At 30.4% G+C, this 23,294-nt stretch overlaps 1 protein-coding gene across 2 annotated transcripts; it reads right to left on the reverse strand.

Annotated features, from left to right (window-relative positions):
- Nucleotides 1–5,098: 5,098 nt before the first annotated feature.
- Nucleotides 5,099–19,229, reverse strand: LOC105333405 (allene oxide synthase-lipoxygenase protein). 2 transcript variants are annotated; one of them, XM_034479159.2, is made up of 17 exons: nucleotides 19,135–19,229; nucleotides 18,451–18,671; nucleotides 17,961–18,005; nucleotides 17,672–17,794; nucleotides 17,286–17,336; nucleotides 16,088–16,182; nucleotides 13,109–13,238; nucleotides 11,420–11,512; nucleotides 10,881–10,992; nucleotides 8,798–8,915; nucleotides 8,618–8,710; nucleotides 8,212–8,278; nucleotides 7,883–7,976; nucleotides 7,682–7,782; nucleotides 6,860–7,024; nucleotides 6,019–6,173; nucleotides 5,099–5,894 (listed from the first exon to the last, which is right to left on the reverse strand). In XM_034479159.2, the coding sequence occupies exons 2-17, from the start codon at nucleotides 18,619–18,621 to the stop codon at nucleotides 5,750–5,752; spliced, it is 1,758 nt and encodes a 585-aa protein (XP_034335050.2). In that variant the 5' UTR covers nucleotides 18,622–18,671; nucleotides 19,135–19,229; the 3' UTR covers nucleotides 5,099–5,749. The 2 variants fall into 2 exon arrangements, with proteins under 2 accessions (XP_034335050.2, XP_011434663.3); XM_011436361.4 differs by having other exon boundaries at nucleotides 19,059–19,208.
- Between the last annotated feature and the right edge of the window lie 4,065 nt (nucleotides 19,230–23,294).

The raw sequence follows: 23,294 nt of genomic DNA on the forward strand, positions 1-23,294 counted from the left end.
TAATATAACAACTTGCAATTTATTTATATTTAAACGATGGAACGGTTTTAAAGGCCATCGCGTTTCAAACTATTCAATATTCTGTCATTTTTTGTTTTTTTTTTGTTTTTTTTATACAATTTCTAAGTCTAATTGAAGATATATCATTGTTTCTTCCTAAGTATGGCAATCCGTTGTAATTGGTACACGTTAGCCTGAACTTAATAATGCATGTATGCATGACAGTTACATTTCAAACTAGATAAATAAATAATTTTCAAAATGTTTATTGTTAAAAACATGCCGCACTTACTTACCTTTAAATCTTAACTTCAAATATTCAAAACATTAGCCTTATTTTACATTTGAAAATATTGTCAATATAATTAGCCTACGCACTATACATCTATACATCTGGTCCGAAACACAAGGTCACACTGTTAATTTATTTTATCAATGGGCAGTTAATTTTCTTAACAGAAATGAGGTTACAGCTGTGTATTCTGACCAAGCTTTATCATAAAGAGCTGATTCAATATTGATAGACTAACGCTCAAAGTAGTCAGATTTAAAGTTTATTTGATTAAATATTAAAAGGTGTTTAGAATTTCAATTCGACCCTGTTTGTCTGACAAAACTATCAAAAACTTCAGAGAATAAAATGTGAAATATCAACCTAAATTGTAATTTGAAATTTGATTAAGCTTAAACTTAATTAAGAGAACAACATTTAAATATGTACGTTACCATTTGTAATAATGTAACCGAACAGTAAACAATTTGAAGATGGAAATTGTGTATCTGCATGGGTTTATTTAGTGTCGATTGAAGTTTGTACAAACCGTGACACTCTAACGTATAAGAGGTCACTGTATCAATTGCAGTCCATCGACTAATTAACAAATATTGTATATTAGTAAATAAACTATGACAGTAGCTATCAAAAGTATACAAATAAATCACCATCAAGATATAACAATGTTAAAATCATTTTCTAAAAGTACTAAAAAGTATATACTATTTTTACACATTATTGATGATTTTATTATACTTTGGACATCTTAATTGAAGCTTTTATTTTCATATATGTGGCCATATTGCATATATAAAACTTGTGTGTTAATCTAGCTTTATTTATTTTTTCAAAGAGAAAAACTATGAACTTAAAAAAGGATAGTATTACATAAAAATGACAAATTTAATAATAACTTCATAATGAATCAATATCTATATTAAACATAATCTTGAATCGAAAAATATTCATGAAATTATACCAGAGTTTAGAAAAAATGAATTTTTTTATATTTTGTTGCACAAATTACAGGTACACAGAACTAAGCACATTAATTGATATCCTTCAATATAATGCTAGCGACTTCTTAAGCATTGGACCGTTGTATCCTGAATAAATTCATAATTAACTTGACAGGAAGCGGTTATGACGTGCTTTCTGCTATGATAACGACTAAGCATCTGGAAAATTTCAACTATTTGTTAAATTATCTGATTTGTTCAATGTTACTGTTTTCCTCAACGTTTTAGGAGTTTTAACGAAAATATACAACCCGTCAAAGAACAATTGAAATTGATAAGAGGGAAACAATCTAAAATATCTGCATTGATTCGCCTTTATAGAGGTATTGTATACTAGTACACGAATGTTAGGTATTTTGAATCCGGGTCATTTATTGCAGGACGTAATAAGGCGCGAACGGTACACGGACCTGTTCTTTTAGAGTCTCTTGGTCGCGTGAATCGTGTCCTGGTAGAAAGCGACGGTCACAGTGCAATATCACTGTTGAACCCTTATGGTTTATGTATTATTTAGTAATCTTGGTGGTCAACAAAATTATCAACACATCTACTATTCAAACTTTTATAATTGGTTTGTTAAGCTATACACCATTAATTAGTAAAGACAAATTTTATAGATTTTCATTTAAAGCTTGAATGTTTTTTCTAGATCTATATGCAAAGATCTTTGTCTTAAGGTATCTCACTACACCTACACCTACACTTTTTAAGACACTACGTCACAAGATGGCGATTTAAATGTTTTGTTAAACTGTTTACATCGTTCACTTGGGTTGTATTTCGTCGTAGCGCACTGGTTAAAGTATTGAGCTTCTAAACCGCAGATAATGAGTTCGAATTCGCCAGGAGGTTTTGTTCATGGTAAGAGTTATGTACTATACCTCATTTTTTTCACAGTTTATTTTCTTATCTTCACGTCAATTTTCATTGTTCGAACACAAAAAGGGACCATTTCCATTAGCTTCACTTTTTTTGTAAGTTAATTTTAGAATAAAGTTTGTTGCGACATCGGGGGGGGGGGGGGGGGGGGGCTTAACTTTTATCATTTATACTGAAATGTATGTCATGTGTATACCAGATGACAGTACATGTAAATACAAATTGTACTAGTTGTCATGCTGTAAATTTTGTATTTACTGCCATCCGGTAAATTCAAAATTTACAACATAACATACCGGCATACAAAAAGATTTATTCAGGTCAACAAGTACGTTCTTTTATTAAGGGGCATTTGGAGTTCAGTATTTTTTTTTCTGGAAGACGCCATCCATAAGGATATTTTTTTTATTTCATTTTCATTGTTGCCAGCAGCGATACATACTATTACTTATAAGGTTAGTTACTGACTCACTACGGAAATATATTGGGTTGATCAATCTCATAGATGGCGAGGCGAAGCCGAGCCTTCTATGAGATTGATCAACCCAATATATTTCCGTAGTGAGTCAGTAACTAACCTTATAAGTGTTTTGTTTTCTCGAGGACTATCAAGCGACATATTTATTCACAAATAGCGATGATCTACGCAAAGCCATGTACAAGATGCCTTACATCTCGTCCAATTTAACTCATTTAAACTCTTCAAAATTTTCAATCTCACCTTTCAAATACTCTTTCAAAATCTTTGCTTCACCCATGTTTACTTACAATGTTTTGTTGCAATTCAATTTTAAATGTTTTCTCTATTTCCTCTGCAGAGATTTGAGCAAATTTAGACGCTGCCATTTTGTTCTGCTCCAGACAAAACAATGTGACGTCAATATTCTAAGGGCAACTACTCTAATTTTAAAGAATTTCAAAGGGCAACTACTCCAAATACTTTAAGAACTTACGGCATGCAGTTTATGTATAAAATATAATGAAATGTCGAAATGAGTAAGCATGCGTCGACCAATGACGGCCATATTGCCTAATATTATTACTCACAGAACAAATACAGAGATATATGAGGCAATCACGTGCTATGTTTAAACCAATGAAAGTGTGACATTTCAGTCCAAGGGAAAACAATTGTATATATGCGTTTCTCTGATTTTTCTCCTGTGGGATGACTGCTAAATGTTGCTGAAACCTGTAATAATATAATTATAACTAGAGCCGAGCTCGTTGCTTAGAGCACCGAGGAGGTCTTCTGTTTCAGTTTCAAGTCAAGAAAGGATTGTCAATCTGTTATAAAACCACCCCCCTTCTCCTTACACTTTTCAGGGTCAGACACTTATTGATAGGGGGTCATTTTCACACTACATGAACCTTAACTTCTAACCAATCAGGGCTTTAGAAAATAAATTTGAACTCTTGAAAATTAATTCATGCCTATATTTTCTATGCATTAATGTAACCCCCAAACTGCAGAGTATTGAAAAGTTAGACCTCTCGTTAAACAGATAAAGGTAATGTGTTTGATAAGGTTGGAATATATTTAGACAAGAAAGTATTAGCTGCGACTTTAAAACACTATTACGCACAGGGAGCTATTCCCTATAAGCAAAATGAAAGGGGATATGCATGTCTTCATGTGAAGCTTTTAAGTCTCATATTACGCAAAATCCAAACAATACTATATTACAATTAGATCGATAAGATAATGAAGAACAACTTTTCCAGCGACATCATTATCGTAGCATGTATTGTTTATTAGTTAAACAGCAAAGACTTTCCAGGTGCCTAGATCCCTTATTCAAGGGGTCAGTCCCTTTTTTTCTGGTCTCAAATGAAAGCCCTTAAATTTATGCACATCTTTTGTTCTATATGCATTTAGAAAATATTTCAAACTTTGTCTGGAAACGAATGCCCCTAAAATATTGAAAACGGAGAATAACTCAAACCCGGAAGATACGATTTCTCATCTTTTTGTGACTTAAAAATCAAATTTAATTTACAATACACCCTGAAAATTTGAATGAAATTAGATGACAAACAATAAAGTTATCAAAGTTAAAAAACGTCTAGAAGAAGAATAACAATAATGAAGAATTACCGCCAGAATCAGTACCGGTCTCCAATTGGAAACAGAAGACCTTAATTAAAACAATACCAGGAATAACTATTAATAATAGATATGAGTTTTGTTATTATAATAGCGTTAATCGTTGTTGTGTGTTATAAATCAACCTTGAAATGATGTACGTAACCTTTAAAGTTTGCGGAGTACTTTAAAAAAAACGATGAGAAAATAAACACACACTGCGCTTTGGTAAGTTCCCCCCCAAAAATGAAAGTCGATGACATTGTCATTTTTAAATGATATCAAATCAAAATCATCATATAAGTATCATATATCAATATGAATACAAATTTGTTTTTTTTCTTTGACAAGAGCGACTAAACAACTTATGATTCAGTCTTACAGATCGATTTCATCCCTGTTGCATCCGTATCAGCCATGGAGGCTAAAACGGGTATTATATACTTAGCTGTATCGCATGTCCAAAATCCATGTATTGATTACTTATAATATGTTTATATATGTATATAATAAAAAAAGATAAATAACAAAAGAAGAACTAATAGGAAAACACTAAAACATCAAATATTTATTTAGTCATGTCCTATACATATATTCAAAATCTGAAGGTTTACACTATCATTAATAAGAACAATGTTTAACTGATCATGATACGTTGATAAATAAAGTCTTATTATAACAAAAATTACTTTAAAAAAGGATGTGACGGTTCAAATTAAATAAACGGCTTACTGTTAGCACTTTCAGCCTTGTCGGGTCTTAAGACAGTAATGCAAAATTGAAATTTTTGGTTAAATTATTTAACTACTTCCTCAGTAGATGCGATAAATTTTCTCTTGGGTTAAAGATTTAAGGGGGTCATTTTTCGACATAACATATTGAAACCAAATGTGAGGAATAATATCTTTGCAAGTTGTTAGTTTTAAAATTATCAGCATCGTGTTTTTCCTCTCTTCAAACTGAAATCATCAACATTATGAAAACGAGTATCAATGAATTGATATTAACAGAATAGCAGCTGTCTTTTATTAAATAAAGATATATCTTTTATAAATGCGTATTCTTTAGATTAAAATATGTGCATAAACATAATGAACGTTTAGTTGATTAATTGAATAGATGTCAAAATATTCGATTTTTCAGTTTTCAGTACAAATAGTTCTATATCTCTTCAGCCTCTAATAAATTACGGGGAATTCGATTTCTCAAACTGCAAATGTGCACTAAAGCTTAATTATTTATTTTATCTTCAAATCAGTATGTCTAACTGTAATCATTAAACCACTTTATTGGCTCAAAAATAAAATTTTCATGACTTTCCTTCTTCGTTAAACAAAATAGGATATCCATTGTTTGCAGGTCGGTATTGTTTAAGCAAAAACAAGATTAAAATTGAATCGGAAAACAAACACTTAGAGTTAGTAACTGGTTACAAGGGAATTTATAAACTTCAAAAAGGTTAATATGGGTCATTGAACCCCTTTCCGGCACCTAAACGTTTATAGAATTAAGAACATTCTCTGGAAGAAGCCATTCAAAAGGGTATTCTTTGATTTCCTTTCCATTGTTGCCAGCAGTAATATCGTTATTTCTCTGATTTATCTGCTCTGTGACACCTAATAAATTTTGCTGAAACCTGTGATAATAAAAAGAGAAATTAATATCAAAAATAATAATCATGGGATGTGCTCAGGCACTGAATATTTTAGTAATAAAATATAACAAAAAATTCTAGTTAAGAACAATATCAAAACACAAACTTTTCAACAAAAGCCTTTCCATCGTTATCCATTGTCTTTAGATAACGATCGTCATAATTTCCTAAACTGCTTGTGAGTACTTGACTACTGGTCCGTTTTGAACCAATTGTATAAAATATTTCTTTTCCTGTGGGCATTGCTTCATCAAGATCATTCTATAAAGAAATGACGAAATAGTAAAGGTTTGCCAAGTTTATTACCGTGAAATTACCATCAGTTAACAAAACTATACACAGTAACCTTTATTCAAGTATGCTACCTTGACTTTTAAAATCAAAGTACTAAGCACTGACGGGAGTTGATTTTATCGATTATTATTTATTATCTTGCATGGCAATTAGTTTCTAGTCTGTATTTGAATTACACACTTTTTTATAATATGGATTTTTAGACTTTTCTGATAAGAATTTTGAAAAACCCCATATGAATCATGTTGTGTAATATTTAAAGATGGATTTTCAACTACGTATAAGTAATTGAAAAAATTCTAAAAATTGTTTTGATCCAAGCACTATTGAACTCTATCGAACCAGACGTTCGGCTGTCTCTGTTAATCTCCGACAAGCAAGACAGCTCTCTGCTCTACAAACATTTCTAACTTGTTCGTATTATATAAAATCTGACTATTTTCAAAGTGTTTATTGATAAGTTTCCTTGAAAAACAATGCTTTAGCATACATTATATCGAATTTTTCTATTATTTTCAAGAACTTAGTCTTGTCAGCGATGGTGATTTGTGCTTAGGTCCAAAAGGAATACTTTTTTTTGGGGGGGGGGGGGTGTCTCAACGATAACGTAGTCGTTAGGTATACCTAATTTATCTTAAATATTAAAATCTTACCATTTCGTCCTCGGGTTGTCCATGCAAAATGTCCGGCATGTTTGGGGGAAAGGCATAATGGTCATATGCAGGGAAATTGGACACGGAGTGTTCTACACTACATATGTAAATGATATTTGTCAAAACCTCGACGAGGTTTTCGATGCTTGTAAATTCCGGAATACCCTGAAGTTTTAAAACAATACCATCATAATAAAGTAAATGCTTTTATATGAAAAAAAAGTTATCTGCTGTAGCAATAAAAAAAAATGCAGCATTGATAATATCGATTGATTTTTTTTCAGTTAGATAAACAACCCCACTATTCTTTATCATATAATTGAATTTTAAAAGCTTTAAGAATGGATTTAAAATAATTGCCGATTTATTGCAATTAAAAACAAGAGGTCTATTGGTGACAGCGCTCACCTGTGCAATAAAAGCCATTTTAAAACCACCTTAATGTAGTCATATATAAAACCTTTGGACAATATTGCAACAGATCGTGTAAAGAAAGTTTTATTAGAATTTTCACAAGATATGTGTTGAACACCGAGCCCCTTTTGTCTCTGTATGATTTCATAGTCATATCCCATATTGAGCATTGCAGGTCTAAAAAAGATCTTAAACAACTCTAAAAATAGGGCCCTTTAAAAAAAGCCATAAAGCCCCTTTACGTACTAAGTATTTTTTGTACCAAGTTCGGTTGGAATTGGCATAGTGTTCTGGAGAGGAATTCAATTCTTAGAATTCGTTGAAATGTCTTACGAAATCCCTAATTTTTTTTATATTTTGCCCATAAAAAGATGTATATGTATATTGTTTAAAATTTACTATACACACATTCATCCCACATCCTCCAGTCCCATTTGTTTTTCTTGGTAATAATAATTCCTGTCTAAATGATTGAATCTCATTGTCTTGTTGAACATTAACATCGTCATCTGAAACAGAAAAAAATGACGTACAGAAAAAAAGAGTTTAAATTCGGATTATTTTAGAACTTGATAATATTTTAAGCATAGATATATATTGCAAACTTACTGCCATAGTAGTGTGCTGCATATTCATACACAAACTGATGTATTGCTTTATGCAAAAGCAAAGCGTCATCTTTAAAGAAGTATCCCGGTATCGTCTATGAAATGTGAACGACATTGACAACATAAGCACGTAGCATCGGTGAAAAGAGGGGGGGGGGGGTCTTTTTCTAAAAAATGCCTTTCATAATTTTACATAAAGAAATTTGAATTATGTAAATTTTTTAGATATTATGCATTAACCATCACCAATCCACTCGTTCTTGGATTAACGAAGTAAGGATTAAAAAAAAATGGGCTTTGTAGCAATATATTTTGTAGCAATATATTAACCTTAACTCCCCTGGTCTCTAATCCTTTGAGAAGTGAGGCATGTGTACTATACGCCCAGTTTTCATTGCTTCATTTTCAATGAAAAAAAGAAATAAATATCAAATAGAGTTACCTAGTCCAATGCTTTTAACATCTTGTATAAGCTAATCAAAATCCACATAATTTCAAAATACTGAACTGTTCCACGTTTAAATTGTCTAACTTTGATAATTGTTCAATAGCATTATATGTGTTTTCCAAAATATCATTCTTGAAAGGTTATCATTTGTAAATGACTCGTTTGTCTTTCAAAAGTAAAAATGTTATAGATAAAAACAAATCTTGAAAAAAAACACATGAACTTGATTGAAGATTAAATGATAAGGAAACAAGAGTAATGACATATTTCAGTTCCAGTGACACTTACTGTTTTGATATGAGTCTTAACATTGTGACACGCCCAATGTAAGTGCCTTTGTCGAAGTGGGCGCCTACCGGAAATAAATCATCCACTGTGAATCTATAAACAAAAAATGCGATGCATCATGGTTGCAACAATAGTGGAACCAAACAATTTGTATTTCCGTAACATGAATTTTCAACTTACTTGTTACCAGCATGCATAAATTGAAAATGAGGCAAAAGTATCTTGTAGATAGGATGTCTGTCCGAAAGATTTCTATGTATGCAGATGCTAACTCCTTCCATTAAAAAATGCGTAAAGCCTGTAATGTTTTTTGTTTTTCATGATTAATCTAACTTAACAGTAATAAGATAAATTCCTATCCTTATTTTATACATATATTCTAAATAAAGAATAACAATGATATAAAATGTATTTATGCTCTTGTAATGCATAATATTTCCTTTACATTTGCTATTTTATATTTATCTTTAAACTGATTTTTAAAATATTTATATTTTTTAAAACAAAGTTTTAAACTTTTATGAACTTTTTCTTCTTGAATTTTGTTAAACTATGCTATAATGATTATAAATAAAAAAATCCAGAATGAACTGAAACAATAAATTATAATGCTTTAGAAGACAAAATAGATAATAAAAAATAAAGGACAACCCAGTCAATAAAAAGAGATGTTGAACTTCTTGTAGTTTCATAATAAATAATTCTGTTCAAATTAAGTAAAGATCATAACATAACAAGAGTCTCATTTCTTAATAAAACATCGTCCTTAGCGTTATAGGCAAAATAAAGAAAAATATGTATGGTTTTATAATTCTATGATAGTTAAAGTTTTGCTTTTTGTGCCGTTACCCTAAAAAACTTGACCTAAATACTTGGTATAAATATATCAAACGTTTTAGAACAAGGAATCTTTTTTCGGCATAGGTTTGCCTTAGGCTTGTCTGCTAGATATAAAAATAAAAAAGGCTTAATTTTCAAAGATTCTTTGCAGTTTCACAATAGCAAACATCAGAGGAGCTCGATCTGAACACAATTACCAGAATATCTAAGAACTATGAGTATCATTATTTTGACGACATTCTGTATGCTTTATACATGTATACACTGGAAAACATTAAACATTAAAATTGTTACGGATATTGTATGTAGGGAGGGCATTCCTTTCCTTTTTTTTTTATTTTTGCCGTTCAGGTTTTGCACTCAAAGTTCGCTCATTTAAGCTTAGTAGTTTCAAAACATAAGTGAGGGAGTGTCATTTAAATAACGAACAACCAGATATACAAGCAGAGTTAGTCTGTAGCTTTATAATTCTTCTTGAAATAGCAAAAATTTAAAACAAGGATATCTAAATATAGTTACATCAATAAGCATGATTCCCTTTATTTCACACGAAAATGGATTGCGAATTTATAGCTTCGTAGAAACCGACAGGGCATAATCTACACGCCATATTGATCGATGAATTGAAATACTCAGCAAAGAAAATCACAGTCTGTACAGAGAATGTCAGTCTCATATTTGCCAAGAAAACAATTTTGCTGTTAATAATTATTTGTTCTTACTTTTAACGATCTATTTACCGGAATTGGTTTGTTAAAAAGATGGATGGGAATATAAACAATAAAGTGCTTTCTTTGACGATTTATGCGGGTAATGAAGATAGCGATCAATGCAGAATGTTTTTCCCTTCAATTTCACCTCCTTCATATCCAACATAAACCACCAAAGAAAGCATTTTATTGTTTAAATAAAATTAAAAAGACATAGTTATAGATTACAAAATAAAACACAATTAGAAGTATATATATATATATATATATATATATATATATATATATATATATATATATATATATATATATATATATATATATATATATAACGGGATTTTTCTTTTTTCAATACAAAGATGTAGTTGCCACGTTTCGATCTGGTGTTTAAACATTATTAAGTTTTTATATATTATTTAGTTTTAAGTTTAGTTCTAGTTTTGTAAATGCTTTTCTTCTTTCATATGTAGTTTTTATTTTGTTGTCCTGAAGAAGGGACGGGTTGTCCCGAAAATTTGACAATATTTTACTTCATTGTTCGTGTCGTTGGTTATTTTTAGTGCTTATATATATATATATATATATATATATATATATATATATATATATATATATATATATATATAGTGAAAAATACAAAAAATAAAAACACACATTACTAGTATGTGAACAAAACGTAATTAAATATGATGATTTTGAAAAGATTGTTTTACCTACGTGTGTGATTGAAGTATGATATTGACCTTCTAGCATATTGAACCACATTCTCATTTTTACCCACTGCCGAATTTCTGTGTTGTCCCCATTTAAACGTGGCGTGTATACCTGGATTAAAATATTTTTTTCAACTTTAAATACTTATGCTTAGTTAACCCGTCTTCGTAGAAATTACATGCCTCATTTTTACCAATTGTTTACTTTATATAAAACATGATACATTTGAGCTTATGCTAAAAAGTGATACTCCCGCTCTCTCGTAAATATACAAGATAAGCAAAGTCGACATTTAAAAAGAACTTATTCAAAAATTTCAAAAAAATGTGTTATAATTTCAAGCATTTGCATTTATTAGTTGCTGAGAAATATTTCACGAAAATTTGTTACTGCAAGACAGACACACAGAGAGACAGATATGCAGACACATAAGGGTAAAATAGAATATAAACTATTTTTGTTTATTTTATGCTCTCAATTGGAGCGGGATATAACTAGAATGTTATGATATTTGCAACTTCACACAACTTTAAAGCACCTTTCCATCCTTGACGTCCTTTATATTCATCCATACAGCAACTGGCATTAAAACATCTTTGTATATCCCAAACAAAGCCATTGTTGATAGAAGCTACAAAGCGAAAGAGTGCATAATAGTCCTGCATTTTAATTAAAACCAGTTTAACATCTACTACATAATTTAAGAGGGTTCAATGGTTGTGGCATTTTATTAGACTGTATTGATCTCCTTTAAATTAAAAGAAGAGCTACATGAAAACAATGGAAAATATTTAAATTTTAAATAAAAATATATAGATTTTTTTAATACTAAATTAGAGTTTATAGCTTAACACTTCATATCCTAAAATATTCATGTTCATCCAGCCTCCTTAAGGTGAAGATCTAGTAAATGAAAGGTACCTACAGGTTTATGAAATTAAAGATATAAATTCTTTTAATGATGCTTTGTAACAATATCTTTGTTTCATAGGGTGTACCGGGGCTTACATTTTTGGTAAACTCAGTGAAAAATCATGTTTTAAACAACCATTTTCTATGAAATATGAGGGATAAAAGTAACAAATCTCAGAGTTTTGTACATTTTTGACCGATGAAATATATGTAGATTGCCTACAGTCTCTCCAAAAAGGGCATTAAACAAGCTCTTGACCACCTCTTTAAAATGATATCTAATTGAATATGGGTACCGGGATTACTTTTCCCGTTATTAAATATAGAATGTCAAAATATTGTTTTATTTTCCACATAATTCCTTTAAAGTCGTAAAATACGGGAAAAGAATCATCAAATCTATTATGACGTCATAATAGTTCTAGCACAAAAATGACACTCTGGAATCTTTTACTATATCTTGACCTTAAAAAACAAAATGTTTTTAATATGAAAATAATTTATTGAAGATTTCGATACTTTTGGTATTTTTCATAAAAAAACCCTCTGCCATTTATCTACTGTCAATTTTATTTTCATAAGCGGGTTGGAAGGGCGACTTTAAAAAACCCCAACGAATGAAAAAAGGGTATTTAAATATGAAATTAGAATATTTTTAAAAGTATGATTGCTATGGATTAACACTTTTCGTCAAAGAAATTGTAAGTAACCAGTTTTAACAGGACTGGGTGATTGTTACCAATTTTAGACAGTATAAGGTCCTAAAAATGCTCTTTGAAGAAAGGTATAGCAAATTTTTCAAATTTTTAGTCTAAACATTTTGGATATTTTCCTTACGAAATAACTGTTTATTGCTAAACAATTTATATCTATAAATGTAGACAAGATCTAATAGTTAATTTGTTGATCACCTAGCCTCATTAACTGTGTTATTTTGTTAAGTGTTATATCACAATCATGATTATCATCCAAATGTACATTAAAAATCTAATCAATGAAATGTGAAAACAATAATGATAGATGGAAAATATTGAAAGAAAAAAATCCATCATTTTATTTAAAGGCAGTTTGAAAATAAATTCAGTTTGTGGTGTTTAACATTTGTATGTGGCGATCAGATGACAGATTACATATAATATGTAATAGGCGAAAAATTACAAATACAAATTACAAAGGTATCAGATGATAGAGCTAACTAACATTCTAGTTCTACACAGAGATTTTCAACAGTATGAAATAGATTTATCATTTTTATGTTTTTTTCTTCTCTATTTTCCCTTGGATATGCAAGATCTATATAACAGTGTATACTTACTGTTGGTTCGTTTAGAGAAATCTCAGTTAGGTCTACAACGAACAGTGTCCCCTGTTGAATGTGTGTCTCTAGTGTCTTTCCCGCCAAATAGGGATGGTTTTCCTCGATGATATTTACAAATGGGACAAATCTGTAGAATCAAAATCACTTTCAATGTTTGCAGTACAATATTGTTTGGTTGATTTCATTTTTTTACACCACAAATCACAAAGGTCAACATCATAAAACGGATATTTTAGTCCAGATTTATCATTTCTGTGTTTTTTTTCTGATGTTTTGAATTGTTTATTTGAGAATTTGGAATGTTTAATACATTTAAATGTCAGACGCGAGGTGACAAATGGAGTCTTTTTAAAAGAAATTGTTATGTAAAAAATCTTCCTGTCGTGTTTTTGTTTACAAATAATCTGCTGTAAAGAAATAATTATATTTCTAACTATTGATCTATAACATCCTGGATAAACTGTTCCGTTGAGTTCATAAATCCATATACTGTAAAAGTGGTTATTTAGGCGTGAGAAAAATTTACACCAGTTGCGCAGTAAGCTGGAAACCGCATAAAATACCCCTTTTACCATAAAATGGTAAAAATATCAAAACTTAAGGGAGATAAATCACACATCCGCGTATTCAATAACCGCGCGTATTGCTTAAAAACAGAAAACGCTCACCAGCGTAATTAACCACTTTTTCAGTAAACAAAAAAAGATGTGAGTGAAACTTAAACGATAAGAAAAAAACATTACTTGAAATTTGTAAACAAAACTAAACATTCTTTACACTGTATCTCGCTTGTTACGGGTCGCCAGAAGGCAGTATTAATATTATGCTTATTTTTATGAATTTAAAGTAAATTTGCATGTAGAAATATGTTTTATGCCTGTAAAAAATATAACATATTTTTTGATTTACTCGTAATTGTAAAGTGGGTCATAGACGTGTAAGGTGCGATTTTATCGAAACTATAATCTTTTCGGAAAAATTTCGGAGTTTTTCATTGTATCGGGATCGGTATACGGGACATTTTAAAGACCTGAAATACTGAAGACCTGAATGACATGAAATTTTATATAAATGATATATTTGAATTTCTTTGTTCTGCGTCAAATGAAATGACTATGTGTGCGTGTGTTTGTAATATTTCCATGTGAAATGTCGTAGAAAAATATCATAAAATGACGTCCATAATAATTTACGCAAAGACCTAAAAATTTAAACTAACCTAATTTATTTTAAGAACCTCGTGAAATTAAATAAGCATGATTATCTTCATTAACTAAAGTGTACATAAGATTTATTATTCCATTGCGGAAAAAAATGATCCGGCTTATTTTTTACCTTTAAAATTGTTTGCAGTTTCTACCGGATGAGCATATTATCTTACATGATTCAATACAATGCAACAAAAAATATGGTTTGAAAAACATAATCTCCAAGAGAGAATAATGATGAGTCGAACTTTGTCTTAAAATAATGTAGTACAAATCAATGTGTTCTCCATTACTTCATACTATGGCAAAGGTCATATAATTACCGTTAGAAATGATTACAGTAACGAACTCGATTCCTTATAATATTAGTAAAATATTAGAAAAATATATCAAACCTTACAATAAAAAATAATAGTACAACAAACTCGTTATTTTCTTCTTTGTGATGCGTTTTATGTAAACAACTAATGATGATTCATACAACAATTATATTTTTGCGGCCCATTTGATGCTTGCGTCAATATCTTTTCTTGTTAGTTGACTAAGATTCAATGTTTGATGTGGCATCATAAATGCTACATATGAGGAAGATCTTAATCAGAAAAAAAAATAGCCAGTTTGCTAGAAGAAAACTCATTTTACGAGGGTTGTCCCAAAATAGCGTAGACAAGAAGTGTTATTCAGTTAATCGAAGACAAAGGAAGATGAAATTTGTGCTACAGAGGGTTCAAGAAATTTGCATTCAAATAATGTTTTAAAATCAAATATTTTTTTAGATTAAATTAGTGAAATGAAAGCATGTTATATCAGAAATTCGACATGCGGCGCAATGTCAAAAACAAAAAGTTAAAATCAACATAATGAAATGAGCCTTGCGAGGAAAAGTACTTTTGAATGAAAAAAATCTAATAAAACATACATTGATATTTGATAATAATTCTATTATTTACTCAGAAAATGTTTTGGCTGTAACAAAACTTTTAAATATTATGTAGCGCGTTTTGTGACAAGTTGAAAAGTTAACTCGTAATAAAATGACGATGTCAGCGTTTAAGGCGGCGCAGCAGTAATTGATACAATTTTGTAAAAACCATGAAATTAACCCTAAGCGGCTTTGGAAGTAAATGAAATAAACAAAATAAGTAGTTAAACAACATTGAAAATATTTGAGCAAGTATGATGACAATAAGTGAAAAAAAGAAACCCCGAACGATATCAATGGACGTCAAAATGCAGAACGACACATTTCGGTAAGACGGACGTTAGACAACAAGTCATACAGGACAAGTTTGGAGCCGACAGATCGTTTGTACTTAGAAAATATTTAAAAAAAAAAACACTAAAAATATATGTTGAATGTGCACTCAGGGTACATGTTCAAAGATGATATTTTTTCTAAGACATTTTCGGAAATAAAACTTAAATGTTATCGTACAACGATGTTGAGGGTTTAGTAACAACGTAAAACTGGAAATTTTCGACGTCGCACATTGCGCCGCCTGACAAAACTTGATGTTATTAATTATTTATTTTCTCGAGAAATAAATAAAGTACAGGTTTGAATTTTTCAGTATTGTTTGCCAAAGGGTCATTGAAGAAAACATAGAAGTCTAATGAAATTGCAGTGAACAAATTATAAGTTATGTGTCCTGTCTACATTATTTTGGGACAACCCTCGTACTTCAATATTGAAGCTGTTTAGATAAAGAGACATTCACTGTAGTGTAATGACAGAATTACTATGGACGTTGATGAAACAAAATCTTACTGCTCAGGAATTGTTTGGACTTTTCTGATAAGATTGCGAGTTAGCCCATTCATTCTTTGCCAGGCAAACCAATGATCAGCCTGGGCTCTTTGTGACTGTAAAAGATTAAGGATTGATTTTTGATTACAGACAATTTTTTTACCATTTCTACTTATTTTCTTCTTTAATTGCTGCATATTATATCCCTAATATATCTTTTCCACTACTAAAAAAAGTTATGGAGTCGAATTTGTGTGTTTTAATGCAGTTACATTGGGTGAGAAATTTAGATTGTTCCAGTTCCAACTGGAACTTATTTTTTCAATTAGCGTTAATCAATTATTTTTTAGCAAAATTAAGTCTTAGAAATCCGGAATTGGAACCGTTATTTCAACTTTGTAATAGCCAGACCCGAACGTCCGCTTTATATAGAGTTTGAAATGTAGCGGATTCACATTTTACGATTTTGAAGAAGTGATCAAATTCTACAAAGAATATTGCTGTCCATCATTTTTGTAAGAATAAAATGATTCTTATACAACACTAGAAATGCACATGAAAACTAGGAATACAGCTTTGGATTCGCGGATTTGGAGGAGTGGTAGCTAGAGTAATATCATGGAACACACTGCTGTTTTTTAAAAAAATAGTAAAATATACATTCAAAACATGAAAACATGAAATCAATATCTGCACATTGCATTCTTTTCTTTTATTTTGAATTTTTTTTGACTTGGTCTGTAAAACAAGAGGTCGTAAAGGAGAAAATATTACAAAGATGCAAAAATTATTTGAACCATATGAAGAGAATATTTCTTGGACTCTTCCATAATCTTCACCTCTAAGGCCTAATGAAATATCTTTTGGAGAGAAAGGGTACAAGCATTAAGGGCTTGGCTTTAGCACCACTGAAATTATCTCCTTTTTCAAACTCTGTTCGATTAACTTTATCTGACTTTGTGTGCACAGGTGAAAGCCAAGGGTCGAATTAAACTTAAATAACGGAACATACATACGTGCGTGCCTGCGTGCGTGCATGCATGCATGCATGCATGCATACATGTACACACATACATACACACATACATACATACACACATACATACATACATACATACATACATACATACATACATACATACATACATACATACATACATACATACATACATACATACATGCATGCATGCATGCACTTATGTATGTAATTATTACATACTTGGGTTTGATTTGGTCCGTCTACTTCTTCCTTTCTCCACACTTCACATCCCTGAAAATTACAACAAATAAAGTATTAGTTTATTATTAACTAATCAAAATATGTATGAGTCATTAAATCACAATATGAGAGAGAGAGAGAGAGAGTGAGAGAGAGAGAGAGAGAGAAAGAAAGAGAGAGAGTGACAAATTTAAGAAAGATTTAAGGGAACTAAATATTCAAGTTTTATCTGCTTTTATTATTTGCTCAAACTAACAGCTCTGATAAATAATTATATATTTCTGATAATCGAAAAGTTTAAAAAGATTTCTCCAATATTTAAATAAGAAGCAAAAAAATAATGAGCCTTTTCTATTTTCTTTAGGCTGTTATTATAAATACTTTACCTTGGGTTCTTTTATTACTTTAGAATCCCTGAAATGCCGTATCATTTGTTGTATTGTCCATTTTCCTCGGCCAAATATCAACATGTAAATCACACCGGAAATAATCCGAAGTCCATTAAAGAACTGTTTAGGAGCATTTGACAAATTCATATTATTTAAAGAAAATAAAACACATTTAATGCTACAGCTTTGAAATTAAGAATTTAAATCAAATAAATCAGATGTATTTTATTACGATACATTATTTAAAAGAAAATGGAAGACAATATTCATATAAAAAAATGCATACCGAGAAATAGAAAGACCTTTTCTCTTCTTTTGGAAATTCGCGTAGCTACAAATTTTAAATGTATCTGAGTGCACCAAATAGATCTATACCATTGGATAGATTTAAAATATAGTAAAAAATTAAAAATACACATAAACGTATATATTTAAAGTTGGCAAATAATAAAATTATAAATGATCTTTGCTGTACAAAGGCCACTGGACGGCAATTTTGAATTAAAAGCAAGAAAAACTGGGGAATCATTAACTAGAATTCGTGGTGGTCCAATTTTCGTGGTATTTATGGGTAGCTTTCTTCAACAAATTTACATCTTCGACGAAAACAATATTAAAAGGCTTTATATTCTTATTTAAACTGAAAACCGACACTTCCACGAATAAGCAAAAAAATCACAATCCACGAAAATCGGTCCCCACGAATTGAAATGACTCCACAGACTTGTAGTTGACATGTACGCTTCAATACCTTTCTATTATTTTTTTTAACTCACCATTGGTGGTAAATTGACAATATTTACGAGTCTTTGTTCGAGATCTGTTAATCCAAACGTTGGCTGCTGTAATTGATATTTATTTCTAGTACTTTGCAAGTTCTGTCGTCTTGTTTCAGTTTCGTCGTCGTTTTGTGGAAGCTTTACTTGTACATTTTGTCGGTTACCCATCTTCAAAGTCCTTTTTTTTTCAAGGTGAATGTCTCGGTCGTCAAGTATTTCTATGAGATGAGAATAACTTTTAAAGATTAAAAAAGCACCACTTTGGAACAGAAAAGGAACCAGCATTAAAGATAAAGTGACTATTCTGCGACTTTATCGGGTTATGCAGTCAAAATCCCAATAATCAATAGTTATTTTTAATACGTTCATTTTAGAAAAATAAAAATAAAAAACCCACAAATTTACACCGAAGATTTAAATATTATTGAAAATAAAAACACCAAAAGTAGTTCTAAACCCGATACTCCTCGGTTTAAAAACTAAAGCACTGCCAACCAAATGAAAGGGTTAACCTACGAGCTATTGCTAGTAGGTGTGTGGTAATACCAAGCTTATTCACTATACACTTCTTTTGTCTAAATTTCCATATCATTGAAATATCTTACTTTTTAAAACTAAATCCCTCTCCAGTTCAGTTATATTGCTTGGGTCTAATGCAACAGATTAGGAAAACAGCCATACCTAGCTATATGCTTAACCTTCCAAGCTACTCGGTTTAGAGAAAATGTTATACTGACTAATATATGCTAAAGATTTCACCAACTAGCCAGTCCTTGTAGGAGGGCGGAAGTACTTACCCTTGAGAACTGATATCCTTGTTTATCTTGATAGTACAGGATATCATTTGTTCAGAGTGTCCTGATCAATGACTTTTCTAAACGGATTATTTACAGATACATATTACACACGCTTAAGGGCTCCAATCTTATTCATTTCAACATTAAACGAGTTCATAATAAGTTCATTAGTAATGGAATAGTTAATACAAAATTAAAAATGTCATTTTAAATTGTATTCAAATCAAACAAGGTTTTTTAGTTAAAGTTGATATCTTTTCTAATGAAATGCAAGGACAAAAAGCCTGTACGGAAATATACCTCTATAACATCATAATAGATTTTCTATTGTCATTTATTTTCCACCCAAAATGTTTTATGATAATGATATATTGACAAAGATCATATTCGTTTTAAATTAAATTTTTAATGCATTTGCTTACTGTTTTATATTATAAACTCTTTAATGAATGACTTTTATTCTATTTGAAATCGCTGATGTAAGAAATTATGCTACAAGGCGGATATAAATTATAAGCAAATGTAGTATTGTTTTATTATGCAATTGTATCCATTTTTAATTTGCAGGGTATTCCGGATTTCAACAATATTGGCAACATTATAGATGTCTTGGCAAATTATTTCTTCTTCTGCAGTGTTAAACATTTCGCAACATTTTTTTTTTTCGAAATGATCAATATGCATTTTCATTAAACTAGGAGGCAATATAACAAGGCAAACTTGGAAGAAGAAACGGTATTTGCTGTACCTTTGAGATAGCTGGATAGTACTGGCTATTTTTAGACCATATCGATTGCAAGAATAAGAAGAACTATTAATACTTTAAAAAATATATATATAATTCTACAATCTTTTTTTCAAAAGTTTTTTTTTAGCTATTTTGTTTAGATTAAGGTGGGTCTGATAGGTAATTTGTTTACCATCCCACCATTCTTAACGGTCTTACCATAATCTTTACAGCTGGTAGCCATACGGCTTCATTAAATATATATACGTATTCATATATATCCAATACAATATTTTGGTAATTGATATCAACCTAGATATACTATTGTATTTATTCGCCAACTGATATGGGAAATAAATTTGAAACAGGGTTATTCTGGTTATGTTTTAGATTACTTATGTATAAATGTAAATGGTAAAAAACTCTCTTTACATAACTATTTTTCTTTCTCTGTGTATTTTTTTCAGAGAAATATAGTTGACGTCAAAGAAGACATAGATCGAAGATAAGGGTAATATTTGTAAACAACAATGAGAGCGAGGTTGAAAATTACCCACATGAATGGCTACATTCGGAAAAAATTCTGAATCTTTAAGTTTCTGATTATATTTTTAAAGGGAGAAATATGAATATTATGATAATTATATCATGCATGTTGTGATCTGTTTAAGACGGAAAAAGCATGATTTCAATGCTTTGCATATAATAATATAGAATTAGCTGTTTATTAACAATATCATTAAATTGTGACATTTTTATATTTTTTTCCAAATTTTTGATTTTGATATGCGAAGAAGTAACTATTTCCATGCATATTATTTATTATCTAGAGAACAATCAATTTTACAATTTACTGTTTTTTAAGTTTAGTTAAATTAAATAAACAAACATATTAAAGATTGAAAATAGGTATGCAATGTATTTAACATAAAATGTAGTAGTTTAATGCAAACACTATTATATACTTACGTATTGGTTTTATAGTATTTTAGGGTTAACAAATCTTTATGTTATTTTGGCATATACGTACCTGCGTATGAAATTGAATTTTAATGGCTTTCATGAACTCATGCTTACTCTTTGGTGAAGCTTTTTGTGTAAAAGTCGATTGATTAATATCTGTAACAAGATGTAGAACATTTCCTTAAAATAGAAATGATGAATGAAAACATATTTTGAAACATACAATTGAATCTGATTGACAAAGCTAAAATGTATTATTAGTATTACATGTATTCTATAATTCAAAAACAAGTGTTTTACAAGAACAAATATCAATTTGACTTTTCAATATGAGTTATTTCATCGAAGATCAAATTATAGATATTAAAAGGAGCATAAATATTTATGATATATTTTTTAATACACTTTCTACACTAAATATCTTTTTAACTTCAATTTAGAAAAAATCTAAATAACAAGTTGCTGTCCTTTAATAAAAAACCTACAATACGTGGACCATTTGCATGTGTTCCCAACGAAAACATGAAAAACCGTAAGATTATCAGAGACTCCACCGACTCTAGCAGCCTACTTTTTACCACTAAATCTGTACGTTGTATCACGTATAGCCCTGACTTTTTATCTCAGAGTTTAAAATGTTTATACTTCTAAAATAATTATAACCTATATAAATGAAGATTGCATGTATAGTATCAGGCTTTCGGCGAGTTCTACTATTTGCACAGACAGTGTGCTTCGCAATACTTTGTTAACTATGCAGTGACAGCTTTTGTGTAAATTTATTTCATATTTTGATGCATTTTTCTTGAGATTTTAAGTTTTATACAGTGACATAATTATTCAATCATATATTATATACAGTCACATAATTATTCAATCATAATTAAATGCTTAAAAATGTTTAATTAAGAAGTACTCTAGCTTTGCCTACTGTAAAAGTAAAGTTAATCTACATGTGTATTCGAAAAACAACAAAACAATGCAAATTATGCTATTTGATGCCAGTTGTAGTTTCGGCATAACATTACCTTATTTTATCATACTGACAATTCATATAACATGCCAACCATTTTTAAAAGGAATTTTTTGTTTCTGTACTGTTTACCGACAACTTTACAATTACAGCGCCTTTGAACTTATGTGTGCAAATGGCATGGAATCCCGATCCCGATTCAGATAAACATGTGCTAGCCTGGTTCCCTGAGCTACCCATTACGAAAAGGAACCAGGCTAACTCATGCGCAGGCTGAATTTTTCCCATAGTATCCAGTTTAACCTCGCTTATATATTTTCTGCGTGGACCTCAGGGTGCAAGCAAAAAAAAAAAAAACACAGCTACTACTGACCACGGTGCGTCAGATCATAAGTATGCACTTGATCGCATTTACTTACAAAGATCTCGAGGATCTAAATAAATCAAAAATCAAAACACTCCATTTAACCCTTGGTGGACTTTTATAAAACATTATTAGATGCGTTATGATATACTAATAGTATTTCTAACTCAGTGTATTGAATATGAGATATCCCGATAGTTCTGAATGTCAACGTGGTGTGTAAATTCGAAGCGAGTAAAAACGTTCGTGACAAAGTGTTGAATTCTTTATTAAAATGAAATAAATTTTTAGATGAAAATTTTACTGTTATTTTCAATGCAGCCTCATTAATTTTCTCCAAAATCGTTTCGGAGCGATTATGCATTTTTTTGCTACATTACGGGTATATGGGAGGCATCTTATAAACTGTGGTGCAGGCCTCTTCCGAGACACACTTAAATTATTTTAACTACACAGAGTGAAGTAAAATTAATAGCACTATTGTAGTGTTAAAGCTTGGTTATGTAAATGTCAACAATACGGTGTGTCGATGTATCTATTTCGTAATTCTCCGATATCATATGCAATGTCAACCCATGCACGCATGGGTCAAAATCTAGTATTTCTGATAAGATTTGATTGCTACGTATGTACATATTATGGCGGTGAACTTTTATTGGAGTCATCTCTCTGAGAAAAGTTAATTGTGATACATGATATTTTACCTAACTTACATAATATACAAACTTGAAATTTTTTTTATGTTTAAACGATGTAACGGTTTAAAAGGCCATCGCATGCACGATGGAATCAGAAACAGCAATTACACAATTATTGCACATTTGTGCTGTGCGTTTCAAACTATTCAATATCATGTCAATTTGTGTTTGTTTGTTTTTACAATTTCTTAGTCTAATTAAAGATATATAATTGTTTCTTCCTAAGTATGATAATCCGTCGTAATTGGTACCTGTTAGCATGCAGAACTTAATCATGCATGTTTGCATGACAGTTACATTTTAAACTAGATATTAAATG

This window comes from Magallana gigas, chromosome 9, assembly GCF_963853765.1.
Source record: "Magallana gigas chromosome 9, xbMagGiga1.1, whole genome shotgun sequence".
Classification (NCBI taxonomy): Eukaryota; Metazoa; Mollusca; class Bivalvia; order Ostreida; family Ostreidae; genus Magallana; species Magallana gigas.

Coding starts and splice junctions, on each gene's coding strand:
- LOC105333405 (XM_034479159.2), bottom strand. CDS start 18,621: ATGGGTAACCGACAAAATGTACAAGTAAAGCTTCCACAAAACGACGAC. Junction 7,025..7,681: donor CTGGAGGATGTGGGATGAAT/GTGTGTATAGTA, acceptor TTAAAACTTCAG/GGTATTCCGGAATTTACAAG. Junction 5,895..6,018: donor GGAAAGGCTTTTGTTGAAAA/GTTTGTGTTTTG, acceptor TTATTATCACAG/GTTTCAGCAAAATTTATTAG.